The sequence below is a fragment of the Agelaius tricolor genome, unplaced genomic scaffold (genome assembly GCF_023055355.1).
Source record: "Agelaius tricolor isolate 1412-34295 unplaced genomic scaffold, bAgeTri1.0.p SCAF_125, whole genome shotgun sequence".
NCBI lineage: Eukaryota > Metazoa > Chordata > Aves > Passeriformes > Icteridae > Agelaius > Agelaius tricolor.
This window is the reverse complement of record NW_027269385.1, coordinates 46,240-59,024: the sequence shown is the minus strand read 5'-3', so window position 1 is coordinate 59,024 and position 12,785 is coordinate 46,240. Positions and strand designations below refer to the sequence as shown.

The following is a 12,785-nucleotide window of genomic DNA, read 5'->3' as shown; positions in this document are numbered from 1 at the left end:
CCAATTGCACAAAATTGTCTAATCAGCAGCGGGCGCGCGGTCAGGCCACGCCCCCCCCGTGTGATGTCACACAGGAAGCCCCGCCTCTTCATCTCTGTGACGTCACTTCCTGGTCATCCTCTTGGTGGCTGCAATGGGAAAGCCCCGCCCCCTTTTGCCATGGGGGTGTGGCCTAAGTTTTCCCACCCCTTTGTGTGGGCGGGGCTTAATCGTGGCCAATGGGAGGTTGGCCTCACCAAGCCCCGCCCATTTCCTGGGGTGACGCCTCAAAGCCGCTCAAGCTCCGCCTCCCCAATTGAAACCACGCCCATATTTGGATGACCACGCCCCTGGGTAGCACCATATGTAAATTAGGCCACGCCCTGTGGTGGCCACGCCCCGTTCAGGCCACGCCTCCTGGTTAAGCCCCACCTCCCCACACCTGGGGGTTCATTTTGGGGCAAATTCTTCCCTTTTTGGGTCCTTCATTCCTCTATGCCCCAAAGGGGCGGAGCTTCAGGGTGGGGCGTGTCCTTCCACCTTTGTGGGCGGGGTCTCCCAGCTTTGGGCTCCCGCCCCTCCCCCACCCCCTCACACCTTGTAATAGGCGGGGGGCGGGGCTGCGGGGGGGGAGGGGCAGCTCGCGCAGGGGGTGGGCGGGGCCCGGTCCGTGGGGGCGTGGCCTCGCCGGCCCCGCCCCTCCCCGCGGGGTTTTTTGGGGTCTCCGGGGGCGGCGCCGCCACCAGAGCGCCCCCCCCGCCCCCCCCAGCAGCGCCAGCAGCGCCGCCCCTCCCCCCGCCGCCCCCAGCACCGCCCCCTCCCGCGCGGGGGGCGGGCCCGGCCCGGGCGGGCTCGTCTGATTGGCTGAACCTGGGGGAAAGGGGGAGGAGTCAGGGGCGGGGCTTCAGGTGGGCAAAGCCCCTCCCCCTACCCCACACCTTTACCTGTCCCGGCCGGGTCCGGCGGCGGCTCCGCCCCGGGGCCTGTGGGGGAGGGGAGGGAGGGTGAGAGGGGGGAGGGGCGGGGCGGGGGCGGGGCGGGGTGGGGGCGGGGCACTCACGCTGCCCCACGCGCAGGGTGACGCGCATGGCCCGCGTCAGGCAGGCCCCGCCCTGCCGGTTCTCCAGCCCCTCGGGGGTCCCGTCCGACGTGGCTGCAAAGGATGGGGGAGGGGCACGGTGACGTCATCGGTGACGTCACCGCATTTGTCATAACCCCCCTATGATGTCAGAGCCTGGTCACTCCCCATCTCCCCTTGATGTCATCGCGCGTTCTGGGGATGTCGCATCCTGTGACGTCATCGCCCCCCAGTGATGTCACAGCATCACATTCTGATGACATCACGGGGATAGCGATGACATCATCATGACATCATCCCTGCCCTAACGCTGTCAGCTCCCCCCATGGTGTCACGCCATCGATGCCAGTCCCCTCTGATGATGTCACAGACCAATGACATCACACCCTGATGACATCACACCCTGATGACATCACCAGCACCTCCCAGAGGGCGAAAGAGCCCCAAAACCCTCCCCAAAGCCCCTCCTAAACACAACTCTACACCCCCCTCCCCTCCACCCCTTCCCCAATGACATCACCCCCTCCCCAATGACATCACCACCTCCCCAATGACATCACCACCCCTCGCTATGACATCATCACCCGGATGACATCACCAGCACACCCTGAACACAACCCAACCCCTCCACCCCTTCCCCAATGACATCACAACACCCCAGCGATGACATCACCACCCCCCCAGCGATGACATCACCCTCCCCCAACGCCATCGCCCCCCAGCCCCGCCCCCGCCGATGACGTCACGGCTCACTGATGATGTAATAGTCGTGCTGCCGGCGGAATTCGTGTCCCCAGAGGTTGGGGCTGAACTCCTGGAATTTGATGGTGAAGCGAACGTCGCGCTGGGGGCGGTCGCAGGTGAGCAGCAGCGCGGGGGCGGGGCCGGGGGGCGGGGCCTGCACCTGGCAGCGCCGCGCCTGCGCCCCGCCCACCAGGTACAGCTTGTAGTACTCGTACCCCGCCCCCCCCGGGCACACCAGGTCCAGGCGGTCGCCGATCTGAGGGTACAGCACGTAACCGCCGGCGTCCAGGAACCTGGGGGGACATGGGGACAATGTGTGTGACACTGTGACACTGTGACACTGTGTGTGTGTGTGACACTGTGTGTGTGTGTGTGACACTGAGGGTGTGTGTGTGACACTGAGGGTACAGCACGTAACTTCCGGCGTCCAGGAACCTGGGGGGACAATGTGACACTGGGTGTGACACTGTGACAATGTGACAATGTGACACTGTGTGTGTGACACTGTGTGTGTGACACTGTCTGTGTGTGTGACACTGTGTGTGTGACACTGAGGGTACAGCACGTAACCGCCGGCGTCCAGGAACCTGGGGGGACAATGTGACAATGTGACACTGTGTGTGTGTGTGACACTGTGTGTGTGTGTGTGACACTGTGTGTGTGTGTGTGACACTGAGGGTACAGCACGTAACCGCCGGCGTCCAGGAACCTGGGGGGACAATGTGACACTGTGACACTGTGTGTGACACTGTGTGTGACACTGTGTGTGACACTGTCTGTGTGTGTGACACTGAGTGTGTGACACTGAGGGTACAGCACGTAACCGCCGGCGTCCAGGAACCTGGGGGGACATGGGGACAATGTGTGACACTGTGACACTCTGTGTGTGTGTGACACCATGACATTCTGTGTGTGTGTGTGTGACACCGTGACACACTGTGAGACACTGTGTGTGTGACATTCCGTGCGTGTGACACTTGTGTGCGACACCATCATGGTCAGGGTGACACAGCAGAGGTGACACCAGACGACACACTGCGTGTGTGACACAGTGACAGGCGTGACACTGCCACCGTGATGGTGACACTGCGTGTGTGACACAGTGACAGGTGTGACACTGCCACTGTGACAGTGACACCATCAGGGTGACACTGTGTGACACCACAGGAGGGTGACAACACCGGGTGTGGGGACATGGTGACACTGCTGGGCATGGGGACACGGTGACACCCTGGGCATGGGGACACGGTGACGCCCTGGGCATGGGGACACGGTGACACCCCGGGCATGGGGACACGGTGACACTGCCGGGCATGGGGACACGGTGACACCTTGGGTATGGGGACACGGTGACACCTTGGGCATGGGGACACGGTGACACCTTGGGTATGGGGACACGGTGACACTGCCGGGCATGGGGACACGGTGACACACCGGGCATGGGGACACGGTGACACCTTGGGTATGGGGACATGGTGACAGCCCCGTTGGGTGTGGGGACACGGTGACACACCGGGCATGGGGACACGGTGACGCCCCCGTCAGGCGCCCCTGCAGCGCTGGGGGGGGGGGGGGGGGGGGGTTGGGCAGCCATTGTTGTCACCATGGCAACAGCGCCGCTGCCCCTCCCCCACCCGCTCCGTGGGGGGCCTGGGGGGGGGAGGGGACACAGCAGGGGGGACCCAGGGCTGGGGGCACCCGAGGGGGGGACAGAGGGGGGCTGGGGCTGTCACCGTCACCGTGTCACCGTCACCGTGTCACACACATGGAGTGGCACCCGGTGTCACCTCGCTGTGCCGGTGTCACCCCCCTGTGCCGGTGTCACCCCCCTGTGCCGGTGTCACACCTGCTCAGTGTGACAGATGTGGCGACACCCGCGCTGGCACGCGGTGCCCTCGTCGCACCGTGTCACACACGCGGTCACGGTGACAGCCACGGTGCCACAGTGTCACTCACGCTGCCACGCTCAAGTTGTCACACTTGGTGTCACACACAGTCACAGTGTCACACACAGTCACAGCGCCAGGTGTCACTCACGGTGTCACACAGATGATGTCACCCACAGCCCGTTGTGTCCCCCCCAGTGTCACCCCCCATGTCCCCGTCCCCATCTTGGGGTCACCTGGAGCGGGTGACGAGACCCCCAACCCCCCTTCCCCCCCCACAGACCCCCGGGACCCCCTCCCCTCCTTTCCCTCCCGGCTTTTTCAGGTCCCCAGGACCCCTCAAGCCCCCCCGCCTCCCCTGATCCCCCCCTTGACGCCCCCAAATCCCTCAAGACACCCCCAGACCCCCCCAAAATCCCCAATCCCCACAGGCCCCCAGGTTCCTCAAGACCCCCCCCAAGCCCTCGGACCCCAAAAGCCCCCAGACCCCCCCAGATCCCCTCAGAGCCCCCAAATCCCCTCAGAGCCCCGGTACCCCAAGACCCCCCTGGTGCCCCCAGCCCCTCGAACCCCCAAATCCCCTCAAGACCCCCCCAGAGCCCTCAATCCCCACAAACCCCCCCAATTCCCCCCGGAACCCCCGAACCCCTCAACGCTCCCCGGACCCCCCAAACCACTCAATGCCCCCGGTGCCCCCCAAACCCCTCAATCCCCCCCGGTGCCCCCCAATTACCCCCGGAACCCCCGAACCCCTCATTCCCCCCGGTGCCCCCCAATCCCCTCAATGCCCCCGGTGCCCCCCAATCCCCCCGGAGCCCCCCGCCCTCCCCCCCGTTGCCCCCCGCCCCCGTTGCCGCCGCTCTCACCGCCGGTTCCCGGTGTGCCAGACCACCGGCTCCAGGCTGAGCCCCGCGGCCCCCGCGCCCAGCACGGCCACGAGCAGCGCCGCCGCCGGCCCCGCCATCGCCCCCCGCCCCCGCGGGGCCGCCGCCCCCGGCCCGGCCCCGCCACCCCCGCCGGGACCCCCCCGGTGCCGCCCCCGGCCCGGCCCGGACTCGAACCCGGGTCCCCGCGGGGCCGCCCCGGCTGCGACCGCGCCGGAGGAGGAGGGGCGGGGTCTCAAAGGGGGCGTGGCTTTTCGGAGTGAAAGGCGTGGTTTGGCGCGGGGGAGGGGCCTCGTGGGTGGGCGTGGCTGCGTAGTGAAGGGGGTGGGTGGGTGGGGTTGATAAAGGGGCGTGGTCACGGATGGGCGTGCTCGTTGTTTGGGAGATATGGGGCGGGGCATGAAAAGATGGGCGGGGTTTGAATATTTAAAAGGCGTGGATTGGGGTCGGGTGTGTATTTGGGGGCGTGGCTTAGCGCAATTAGCATGGACGGGCACTTAAAATGGGGCGTGGTCTTTTGGAAGGGGCGTGACCAAAAGTTAACGTGGCCACACCCACAGATCTGACCACGGTGTGGGTGTGGCCACGTGGATGGGCGTGGCCTAGCGGCGGGGGCGTGGCCAGCAGCGCCACACAGATTTCCATGGCAACATCACAACCCCCACCGTTGCCATGGTGATGATAAAGCTGCTTAGGAACAGGCCCCGCCCCTTTGTTTGTGTGGAGGGGGGGCTCTTAAAGGGGCAACGCTGGAATTGCAGGGTGGGGACCCCGAGGGGCTGGGGACGATTTTGGGGCACCCGGGGGGGGTTTGGGGTGTGGGGGCGGGGCAGGTCTGGCCACGCCCCCACCTGTGACAGCCCACGGGGGTGACAGAGGGCGACAGTCACAACGGCTTTAGTACAACCGAGGCCTGGGGGGGACATCTGGGGTCCCCAGGGGTCACTGAGGGTGACATTCAGGGTCCCCAAGGGGGCTGTGACCCCTCCAGGGTCCCCAGGGGTGACAGTTCTGGTCCTCAAAGGTGACAGTCACTGTCCCCAGGGAGGCGACACTCAGTGTCCCCCAGGGAGGTGACAATGGCCAGTCCCAATGTCCTCAGGGATGTGACAATCATCAGTCCAGATGTCCCCAGAGAGGTGACAATTGGGTGTCCCCATGGAGGCAACACTCAGTGTCCCCCAGGGAGGTGACAATCTCCAGTCCCAATGTCCTCAGAGAAGTGGCAATGGCCAGTCCCAGTGTCCCCAGAGAGGTGACAATCGGTGTCCCCAGAGAGGTGACAATCTCCAGTCCCAGTGTCCCCAGGGAGGTGACAATCTGCAGTCCCAGTGTCCCCAGGGGTGTGACACTCGGTGTCCCCGGGGAGGTGACAATGGCCGGTCCCGCTGTCCCCAGGGAGGTGACAATCAGTGTCCCCAGACAGGTGACACTCCGTGTCCCCGCTGAGGTGACAATCTCCAATCCCAGTGTCCCCAGGGAGGTGACAATCTCCAATCCCAGTGTTCCCAGGGGTGTGGCACTCGGTGTCCCCGCTGAGGTGACAATGGCCGGTCCCGCTGTCCCCAGGGGTGTCCCCGGGGGTGTCCCCAGGGGTGTCCTCGTGTCCCCACCACCAGAGCTGCAGCCGGATGTCCCCTCCCGGGGCCGGCCCCTCCTGTGTCCCCTCGCTGTCACCGTCGCTGTCCCACGGCGCCGGGAACAGGCGCTGGCCCGAGGCCGTGGCCAGGAGCGGCAGCGCGGGGTGCAGGCTGGGAATGGGGAAAACGGGGAAATTTGGGGGATTTCGGTGGAATTTGGGGGGTTTGGGGTGGAAATTGGGGGGATTTGGGGGAGTTTGGGGTGAAAATTTGGGGGACTTAGGGTGGAAACTTGGGGAGATTTGGGGTGGAAATTTGGGGGAGTTTGGGGGAGATTTGGGGTGGAAATTTGGGGGAGTTTGGGGTAAAAATTTGGGGTGGAAATTTGGGGAGGTTTAGGGTGGGAATTTGGGGGAGATGAGGAGGAAATTTGGGGGATTTGGGGTGGAAATTTGGGGGAGTTTGGTGTGAAAATTGGGGGAGTTTGGGGTGGGAATTGGGGGACTTGGGGTGGAAGTTGGGGGTAGAAATTGGGGGGGGTTTGACGTGGAAATTTGGGGGAATTTGACTTGAAAATTTGGGGGATTTGGGTGAAAATTTGGGGAATTTGGGGTGGAAATTTGTGGGAGTTTGAGGAGGAAATTTGGGGGATTTGGGGTGGAATATGGGGGGGGGGGTTGAGGTGGAAATTTGGGGAATTCGGGTGAAAATTCGGGGGATTTGGGGTGAAAATTTGGGGGATTTGGGGTGGAAACTGGGGGACTTGGGGTGGAAGTTTGGGGTAGGAATTGGGGGAGTTTGGGGTGGAAATTGGGGAGAGTTTGGGGTGGAAATTTTGGGGGATTTGGGGTGGAAATTTTGGGGGATTTGGGACGGTAATTTGGGCGTTTGGGGGGTGACCCAAGGTACTTTTTGGAGGGATCCCCAAATTTTATTAGGGTGGGTCCCAACGATTTTTGGGGAGGGGTCCCCCATGTTTTTATGGGGGAATCCCCAGGTGTGGTTTTTTTGGGGGGGAATCCCCAGGTGTGGTTTTTTTTGGGGGGAATCCCCGTTTTTGGGGTTACCTGGTGCCGTTGACGCAGTCGCGGAGGGCGCGGAAGCGGAGCAGGGGGGGCAGCTCGGGGGGGTCCCCCGGGCTGGGCGGGGCCAGCGTGTCCCAGACGGTGACAAAGCCATCGGTGTCACCCCCGACCAGGAACCGCCCCGACCTGGGGGCACGGGGACAATGAGAGACCCCCACCCTTAATAACCCCCGCCCTAAAACCCCCAGAGACCCCCACCCTAAAAACCCCAGAGACCCCCACCCTTAATAACCCCCAGAGACCCCTGCCCTAAAAACCCCAGAGACCCCAACCCTAAAAACCCCGAGACCCCCGCCCTAATAACCCCAGAGACCCCCGCCCTAAAAACCCCAGAGACCCCAACCCTTAATAACCCCCGCCCTAAAACCCCCAGAGACCCCAACCCTAAAAACCCCTGAGACCCCCACCCTAAAAACCCCAGAGACCCCAACTCTAAAAACCCCAGAGACCCCAACCCTAAAAACCCCAGAGACCCCTGCCCTTAATAACCCCCAGAGACCCCCACCCTTAATAACCCCCAGAGACCCCAACCCTTAATAACCCCCAGAGACCCCAACCCTTAATAACCACCAGAGACCCCCACCCTAAAAACCCCCTGAGACCCCCGCCCTAAAAACCCCCTGTGACCCCAACCCTAAAAACCCTCAGAGACCCCTGCCCTAAAAACCCCCTGAGACCCCTGCCCTAAATCTCCTCAAGGAGAAGGTCCAGGTGTCCAAGAACCGCAAAAATCCCCCCAAAACGTGACCCAGGTGTCCAAGAGCCCCAAAAATTCTCCTCTAAAGGTGACCCAGGTGTCCAAAATACCCCGAAAAGGTGACCCAGATGTTCAGGACCCCCCAAAATCTGATCCAGGTGTCCAGGACCCCCGAAAATTTGATCCAGGGGTTCTGGACCCCCCCAAAATCCCCTCAAAAAGTGTCCCAGATGTCCAAGAGCCACCAAAAATCCCCCCAAAGGTGTCCCAGGTGTCCCCAAGGGTGCCCCAGGTGTCCCCAAAGGTGTCCCAGGTGTCCCCAAGGGTGCCCCAGGTGTCCCCAGAAGTTGCCCCAGGTGTCCCCAGAAGTTGCCCCAGGTGTCCCCAGGGGTGCCCCAGGTGTCCCCAAAAGGTGCCCCAGGTGTCCCCAAAGGTGCCCCAGGTGTCCCCAAAAGGTGTCCCAGGTGTCCCCAGGGGTGCCCCATTTTTCGGGGGGGTCACTCACGGGTCGAGGTCAAAGGTCACGCGCTGGTTGGTGGCCACGCGCCGCGGCAGCGCCAGGAGGGGACGCTCGGGGACACGAAGGTCCCAGCAGAGGATGTGGCGGTCCTGGGGGCGGGGCCAGGCCGGGACACGCCCATCAGGCCTGAAGCCACGCCCCCAATGATGAAAACGCCTCCCTTCCCATAAGCCACGCCCACAAAGCTCCACCCACTACACTGGGAGATGTCAATCAGAGCCTAAACCACGCCCCCAAAAACGCGCCCAGAGGCCACGCCCCCAGCACTGAGGCCACGCCCACATTCACAAAGCCCTGCCCACCACGAGGCCACACCCTCATAACAACTCAAAGCCCCCACCCACCCCGTGCCCCACCCAAAAGCCACGCCCACATTTGGCCACGCCCACCTTCCTCCCGCCGGCGTACAGGTGAGTCCCGCAGGGGCTGAAGCGCAGGTGAGTGGGCGCGGCCGGGAGGCGGGGCCAGAGCGCCACGGCCCCGCCCCCTTCCAGCGGGTACAGCCCCAGGCTCCGCCCATAGGAGCCGCAGGCGAACAGCGATTGGCTGGGGCTGAAGGCCAGGCAGCCAATCAGGCCTCGCTGGCCATGCCCGCCCTCTGGGAGGGGGTGGAGACAAAGGTTAGGCCACGCCCCCTTCAGTGAGGCCACACCCCCTTAGACACCACCCACCTAAATCCTGCCCTCCCCAGGACCATGCCCATCAAAGCCACGCCCCCTTATGTTCCACTCATTTACATTTTGCCGGACACTCCCTGTTAAGCCCCACCCCAGGGCCCCACCCTTTAAGGCCATGCCCTTTTTGACTCCACCCCTTTTAACCCCTGACTTCCCCATTTTAGCCCCAAACAAAGGGCGGGAACTGCCCCTGCCCTACCCCAACCCCTCCCATTGACCCCACCCCTTTAGGCCACGCCCTTTTTCCTTTAAGCCATGCCCATTTTGACCACACCCTACCCCTTTTAACCCCTGACTTCCCCATTTTAATCCCAAATACAGCCTGGGAACCTCCCCTTACCCCATGCCCAGACCCCACCCCATTAATCCCCGCCCCCTTTTAATCCCCGCCCCCTTTAAGCCCCGCCCCTCACGGCTCAGGCTCCTCTGGAGGCCGCCCCGGCCCGGGCGCTCGGTCGGGAACTCTCGGACGGCGCCGTCGAAGCCGCCCAGGAGCCGGGAGCCATCGGGGGCGAAGGCCAAGGAGTGCGGGGCCACGGGCTCGTCCTGGGGACACCGCGGGGTCCCTGAGGGCGCCCCAGAACCACCCGGGATGGCGGGGGACCCCAAAAACCCTACAGGGAACAGGGAGACCCCAAAACCCTCCTGGGAGAGATGGGAGATCCCAAAAACCCACCCGGGACAGGTGGGGGGGACCCAAAAACCCTACAGGGAATGGGGAGACCCCAAAACCCACCCAGGAGAGATGGGGGATCCCAAAAACCCTACAGGGAATGGGGAGACCCCAAAAACCCTCCAGGGAATGGGGAGACCCCAAAAACCCTCCAGGGAATGGGGAGACCCCAAAACCCTACAGGGAATGGGGAGATCCCAAAACCCACCTGGGAAAGCTCTGGGGGGTCCCCAAACCCCAAAACTCCTCCCATTAATGGGGTCAGGGGTCCCCAAAAGCTTCTCCGGGACCCCAAAATCCACCCAGGGACATCCCAGGGGTCCCCAAACCCAGTCCCCTCCCAGTTTATCCCAGTCCCTCCCAGTTTATCCCAGTCCCTCCCAGTTTGATCCCAGTGCCCACCAGGTGGTTGTGGGCACGGAATGAGCCCCTCAGGCTCCCATCGAAGGCGTCCCAGAGGTGCACGGGGCTGTCCCGGCTGCTGGCGGCCACCCTGCCCAGTACAGACCAGTATAAATCAGTGTGGACCAGTATAAACCAGTATGGACCAGTATAAACTGGTAGGGACCAGTATAAACCAGTATGGACTGGCATGGACCGGTACACGCTTGTACGGACCAGTACGGACCAGTATGGACCAGTACGGAGTGGTATAAATGAGCACAGACCAGTATACACCAGTACAGACCAGTACAGACCAGTATGGACCAGTCTGGACCAGTAACGACCTCCCAGGAGCCGCCCCTGCTCCCAGTACACCACCCCCAGTTCATCCCAGTAACAACCAGCGCCTTCCCAGTTCCCTCCCAGTGCTCCCAGTCCATTCCCAGTATATCCCAGTTCCATCCCAGTCCATTCCCAGTATATCCCAGTATATCCCAGTCTCTCACAGGCAGCTGGGGGGGTCGCTGGAGTCCATCAGGGGGTACCAGGTGAAGTCGTAGATGGTGTCACCTTCGGCCACCTGCACGGCCGGGAGCTGCCACCAGTGACCAATGAGTGACCAGGAGTGACCAGAGTGACCCCAGTGACCAATGAGTGACCAGGAGTGACCAATGAGTGACCAGGAGTGACCAATGAGTGACCCCAATGACCACTGAGTGACCCCTGAGTGACCACTGAGTGACCCCTGAGTGACCACCAGTGACCAGAGTGACCCCAGTGACCACTGAGTGACCCCTGAGTGACCACAAGTGACCAATGAGTGACCCCTGGAGATCCACAATGACCCCCCAGTGACCCCCCCAGACCCCCAAAATCCCCCCCAGGACCCCCCAAAGTGACCCCAAACCCCCCCAAAGTGACCCCAAACTCTCCTCAGTGACCCCCAGAGCCCCCAAATCCCCCCCAGGACCCCCAGAGTGACCCCAAAGCCCCCCAAAATTACCCCAAACCCCCCCAAAATTACCCCAAACCCCCCCAAAGTGACCCCACACCCACCCCCACCCCCCCCCCAAATCCCCCCAGCCCCTCCCCCACCCACCAGCTGGGGGAGGGGCGCCCCCGGGGGGGGTCCCGGGGGGAGGGGGAGGTCGAAGATCCTCAGGGCGTTGTCGTTGCTGCAGGTGAGGACGCAGGAGCCGTCGGGGGCCCTGGGGGGACCCCCAAATGTCACCCCAAAATAGCCCCGGGTGTGGGGACCCCCCCATGTCACCCCAAAATAGCCCCGGGTATGGGGACCCCCCCATTGTCACCCCATGGACCCCAAAATGACCCCTCAGGTATTGGGGATCCCCCAATGAACCCCAAAACAAACCCCAGGTGTTGGGGACCCCCCCATTTCAACCCCCCAGGGGACCCCAACCCTCCCGCGGGGCTTTTGGGGTGATTTTTGGGGCAGTTTTGGGGTGATTTAGGGACGTTTTTGGGGAGGTTTTGGGGTGATTTTTGGCGGGGGTTTGCGGTGATTTTTAGGGAGGTTCTGAGGTGATTTAGGGAGGTTTTTGGGGTGATTTTTGGGGTGATTTAGGGAGGTTTTTGGGGTGGTTTAGGGAGGTTTTTGTGGCGGTATTGGGGTGATTTTTGGGCGAGGTTTGGGGCCTTTCGGGGGGGGTTTTGGGGGGGATTTTTGGGGTGATTTTCGGCAGAGGGTTCGGGGTGATTGCTGGGCTGATTTTTGAGGTGATTTGGGGAGGTTTCCGGGTGATTTTGGGGGGGATTTTGGGGTCTCTCACCATTTGCAGCCTCGCAGGTAATTCTCGGGGCGCTTCGCGAATTCCTCCCGCGCCCCCCAAACCGGGCGGGGGGGGCGGCCCAGTTCGTACTGGGGGAAACTGGGAAGAGCCGGAATTGGGGGGGGGGGGGGTCAGGGACCCCCAAAACCCCTCAGGGACCCCCAAACCCCTCAGGGACCCCCCAAAAAATCCCCCCCAAACTCACTCGAGCTCCTCCTCCTCGGGCTCCGGCGGGGCCGCGTCCTGAGGGGTCCCGGGGGGTTCGGGGACCCCCTGAGAGGCTGCGGGGGGAGGGGAGAGGTCAGAGCCCCTCCCCATCCCCGAATTCCCCTCAGAAAACCCAAAATCCCCCGAAAAATCCCCCAAAAAAACCCCAAATTCTCCCGCCCCCCCCCGCCTCAACGCGCACCGTCCACCATGGGCGCCGCCATGACAGCGAGAGGCCACGCCCCTCGCTGGCCACGCCCCTCAGCGGCCCGCTCTTTAGGCCACGCCTCCAGCTCCATATATGGAATGAGGCGCGATTTGGATTGGCTCCTCCTTCTGTGGGCGGGGTTTCGGCTTTTCCCGCCAAAAAGGGACGCCCGCGATTTGGGGACCCCGAAATGCGACCCCAAAAACGGCCCCAAAAGGGTCCAGAGGGACCTGGGACACCCCAAAATGTCACCTGAGGGTTTGGGGGGGTCCCAAAAGAGGGTCCTGGAGTTGGTGGGGAGCAACCAAAGGGTGACCTGTGGCCGCCATGACCCCACCATGGCCACCGTGACTCAACCATGGCCACCGTGACCCAACCATGGTGACCATGACC

At 63.0% G+C, this 12,785-nt stretch overlaps 2 protein-coding genes across 6 annotated transcripts; both read right to left on the bottom strand.

Annotated features, from left to right (window-relative positions):
• EFNB3 (ephrin B3) lies at window positions 1-4,651 on the bottom strand. Its single transcript, XM_071420094.1, has 5 exons — window positions 4,554-4,651; window positions 1,811-2,094; window positions 1,040-1,132; window positions 924-962; window positions 1-849 (listed from the first exon to the last, which is right to left on the bottom strand). The coding sequence occupies exons 1-5, from the start codon at window positions 4,649-4,651 to the stop codon at window positions 473-475; spliced, it is 891 nt and encodes a 296-aa protein (XP_071276195.1). The 3' UTR covers window positions 1-472.
• An 801-nt stretch (window positions 4,652-5,452) lies between these two features.
• Window positions 5,453-12,475, bottom strand: WRAP53 (WD repeat containing antisense to TP53). 5 transcript variants are annotated; one of them, XM_071420091.1, is made up of 12 exons: window positions 12,387-12,475; window positions 12,183-12,258; window positions 11,978-12,076; window positions 11,287-11,395; window positions 10,694-10,782; window positions 10,206-10,296; window positions 9,544-9,676; window positions 8,843-9,051; window positions 8,439-8,542; window positions 7,219-7,362; window positions 5,884-6,322; window positions 5,453-5,850 (listed from the first exon to the last, which is right to left on the bottom strand). In XM_071420091.1, the coding sequence occupies exons 1-12, from the start codon at window positions 12,406-12,408 to the stop codon at window positions 5,743-5,745; spliced, it is 1,623 nt and encodes a 540-aa protein (XP_071276192.1). In that variant the 5' UTR covers window positions 12,409-12,475; the 3' UTR covers window positions 5,453-5,742. The 5 variants fall into 5 exon arrangements, with proteins under 5 accessions (XP_071276192.1, XP_071276191.1, XP_071276194.1 ...); XM_071420090.1 differs by having other exon boundaries at window positions 5,453-6,021; window positions 6,055-6,322; XM_071420093.1 differs by having other exon boundaries at window positions 5,453-5,883; window positions 6,022-6,322; window positions 12,387-12,474.
• Between the last annotated feature and the right edge of the window lie 310 nt (window positions 12,476-12,785).

What these genes read in the sequence shown, in the direction of transcription:
- EFNB3 (XM_071420094.1), bottom strand. Translation starts at nt 4,651, where the DNA reads ATGGCGGGGCCGGCGGCGGCGCTGCTCGTGGCCGTGCTGGGCGCGGGG. An exon ending in TGGCACACCGGGAACCGGCG is followed by an intron (nt 2,095 to 4,553) that starts GTGAGAGCGGCG and finishes ATGTCCCCCCAG; the next exon opens with GTTCCTGGACGCCGGCGGTT. An exon ending in GCACGACTATTACATCATCA is followed by an intron (nt 1,133 to 1,810) that starts GTGAGCCGTGAC and finishes CATCCTTTGCAG; the next exon opens with CCACGTCGGACGGGACCCCC.
- WRAP53 (XM_071420089.1), bottom strand. Translation starts at nt 12,408, where the DNA reads ATGGCGGCGCCCATGGTGGACG. An exon ending in CCCGAGGAGGAGGAGCTCGA is followed by an intron (nt 12,077 to 12,182) that starts GTGAGTTTGGGG and finishes GGCTCTTCCCAG; the next exon opens with TTTCCCCCAGTACGAACTGG. An exon ending in TGTACGCCGGCGGGAGGAAG is followed by an intron (nt 8,543 to 8,842) that starts GTGGGCGTGGCC and finishes CCCCGCCCCCAG; the next exon opens with GACCGCCACATCCTCTGCTG.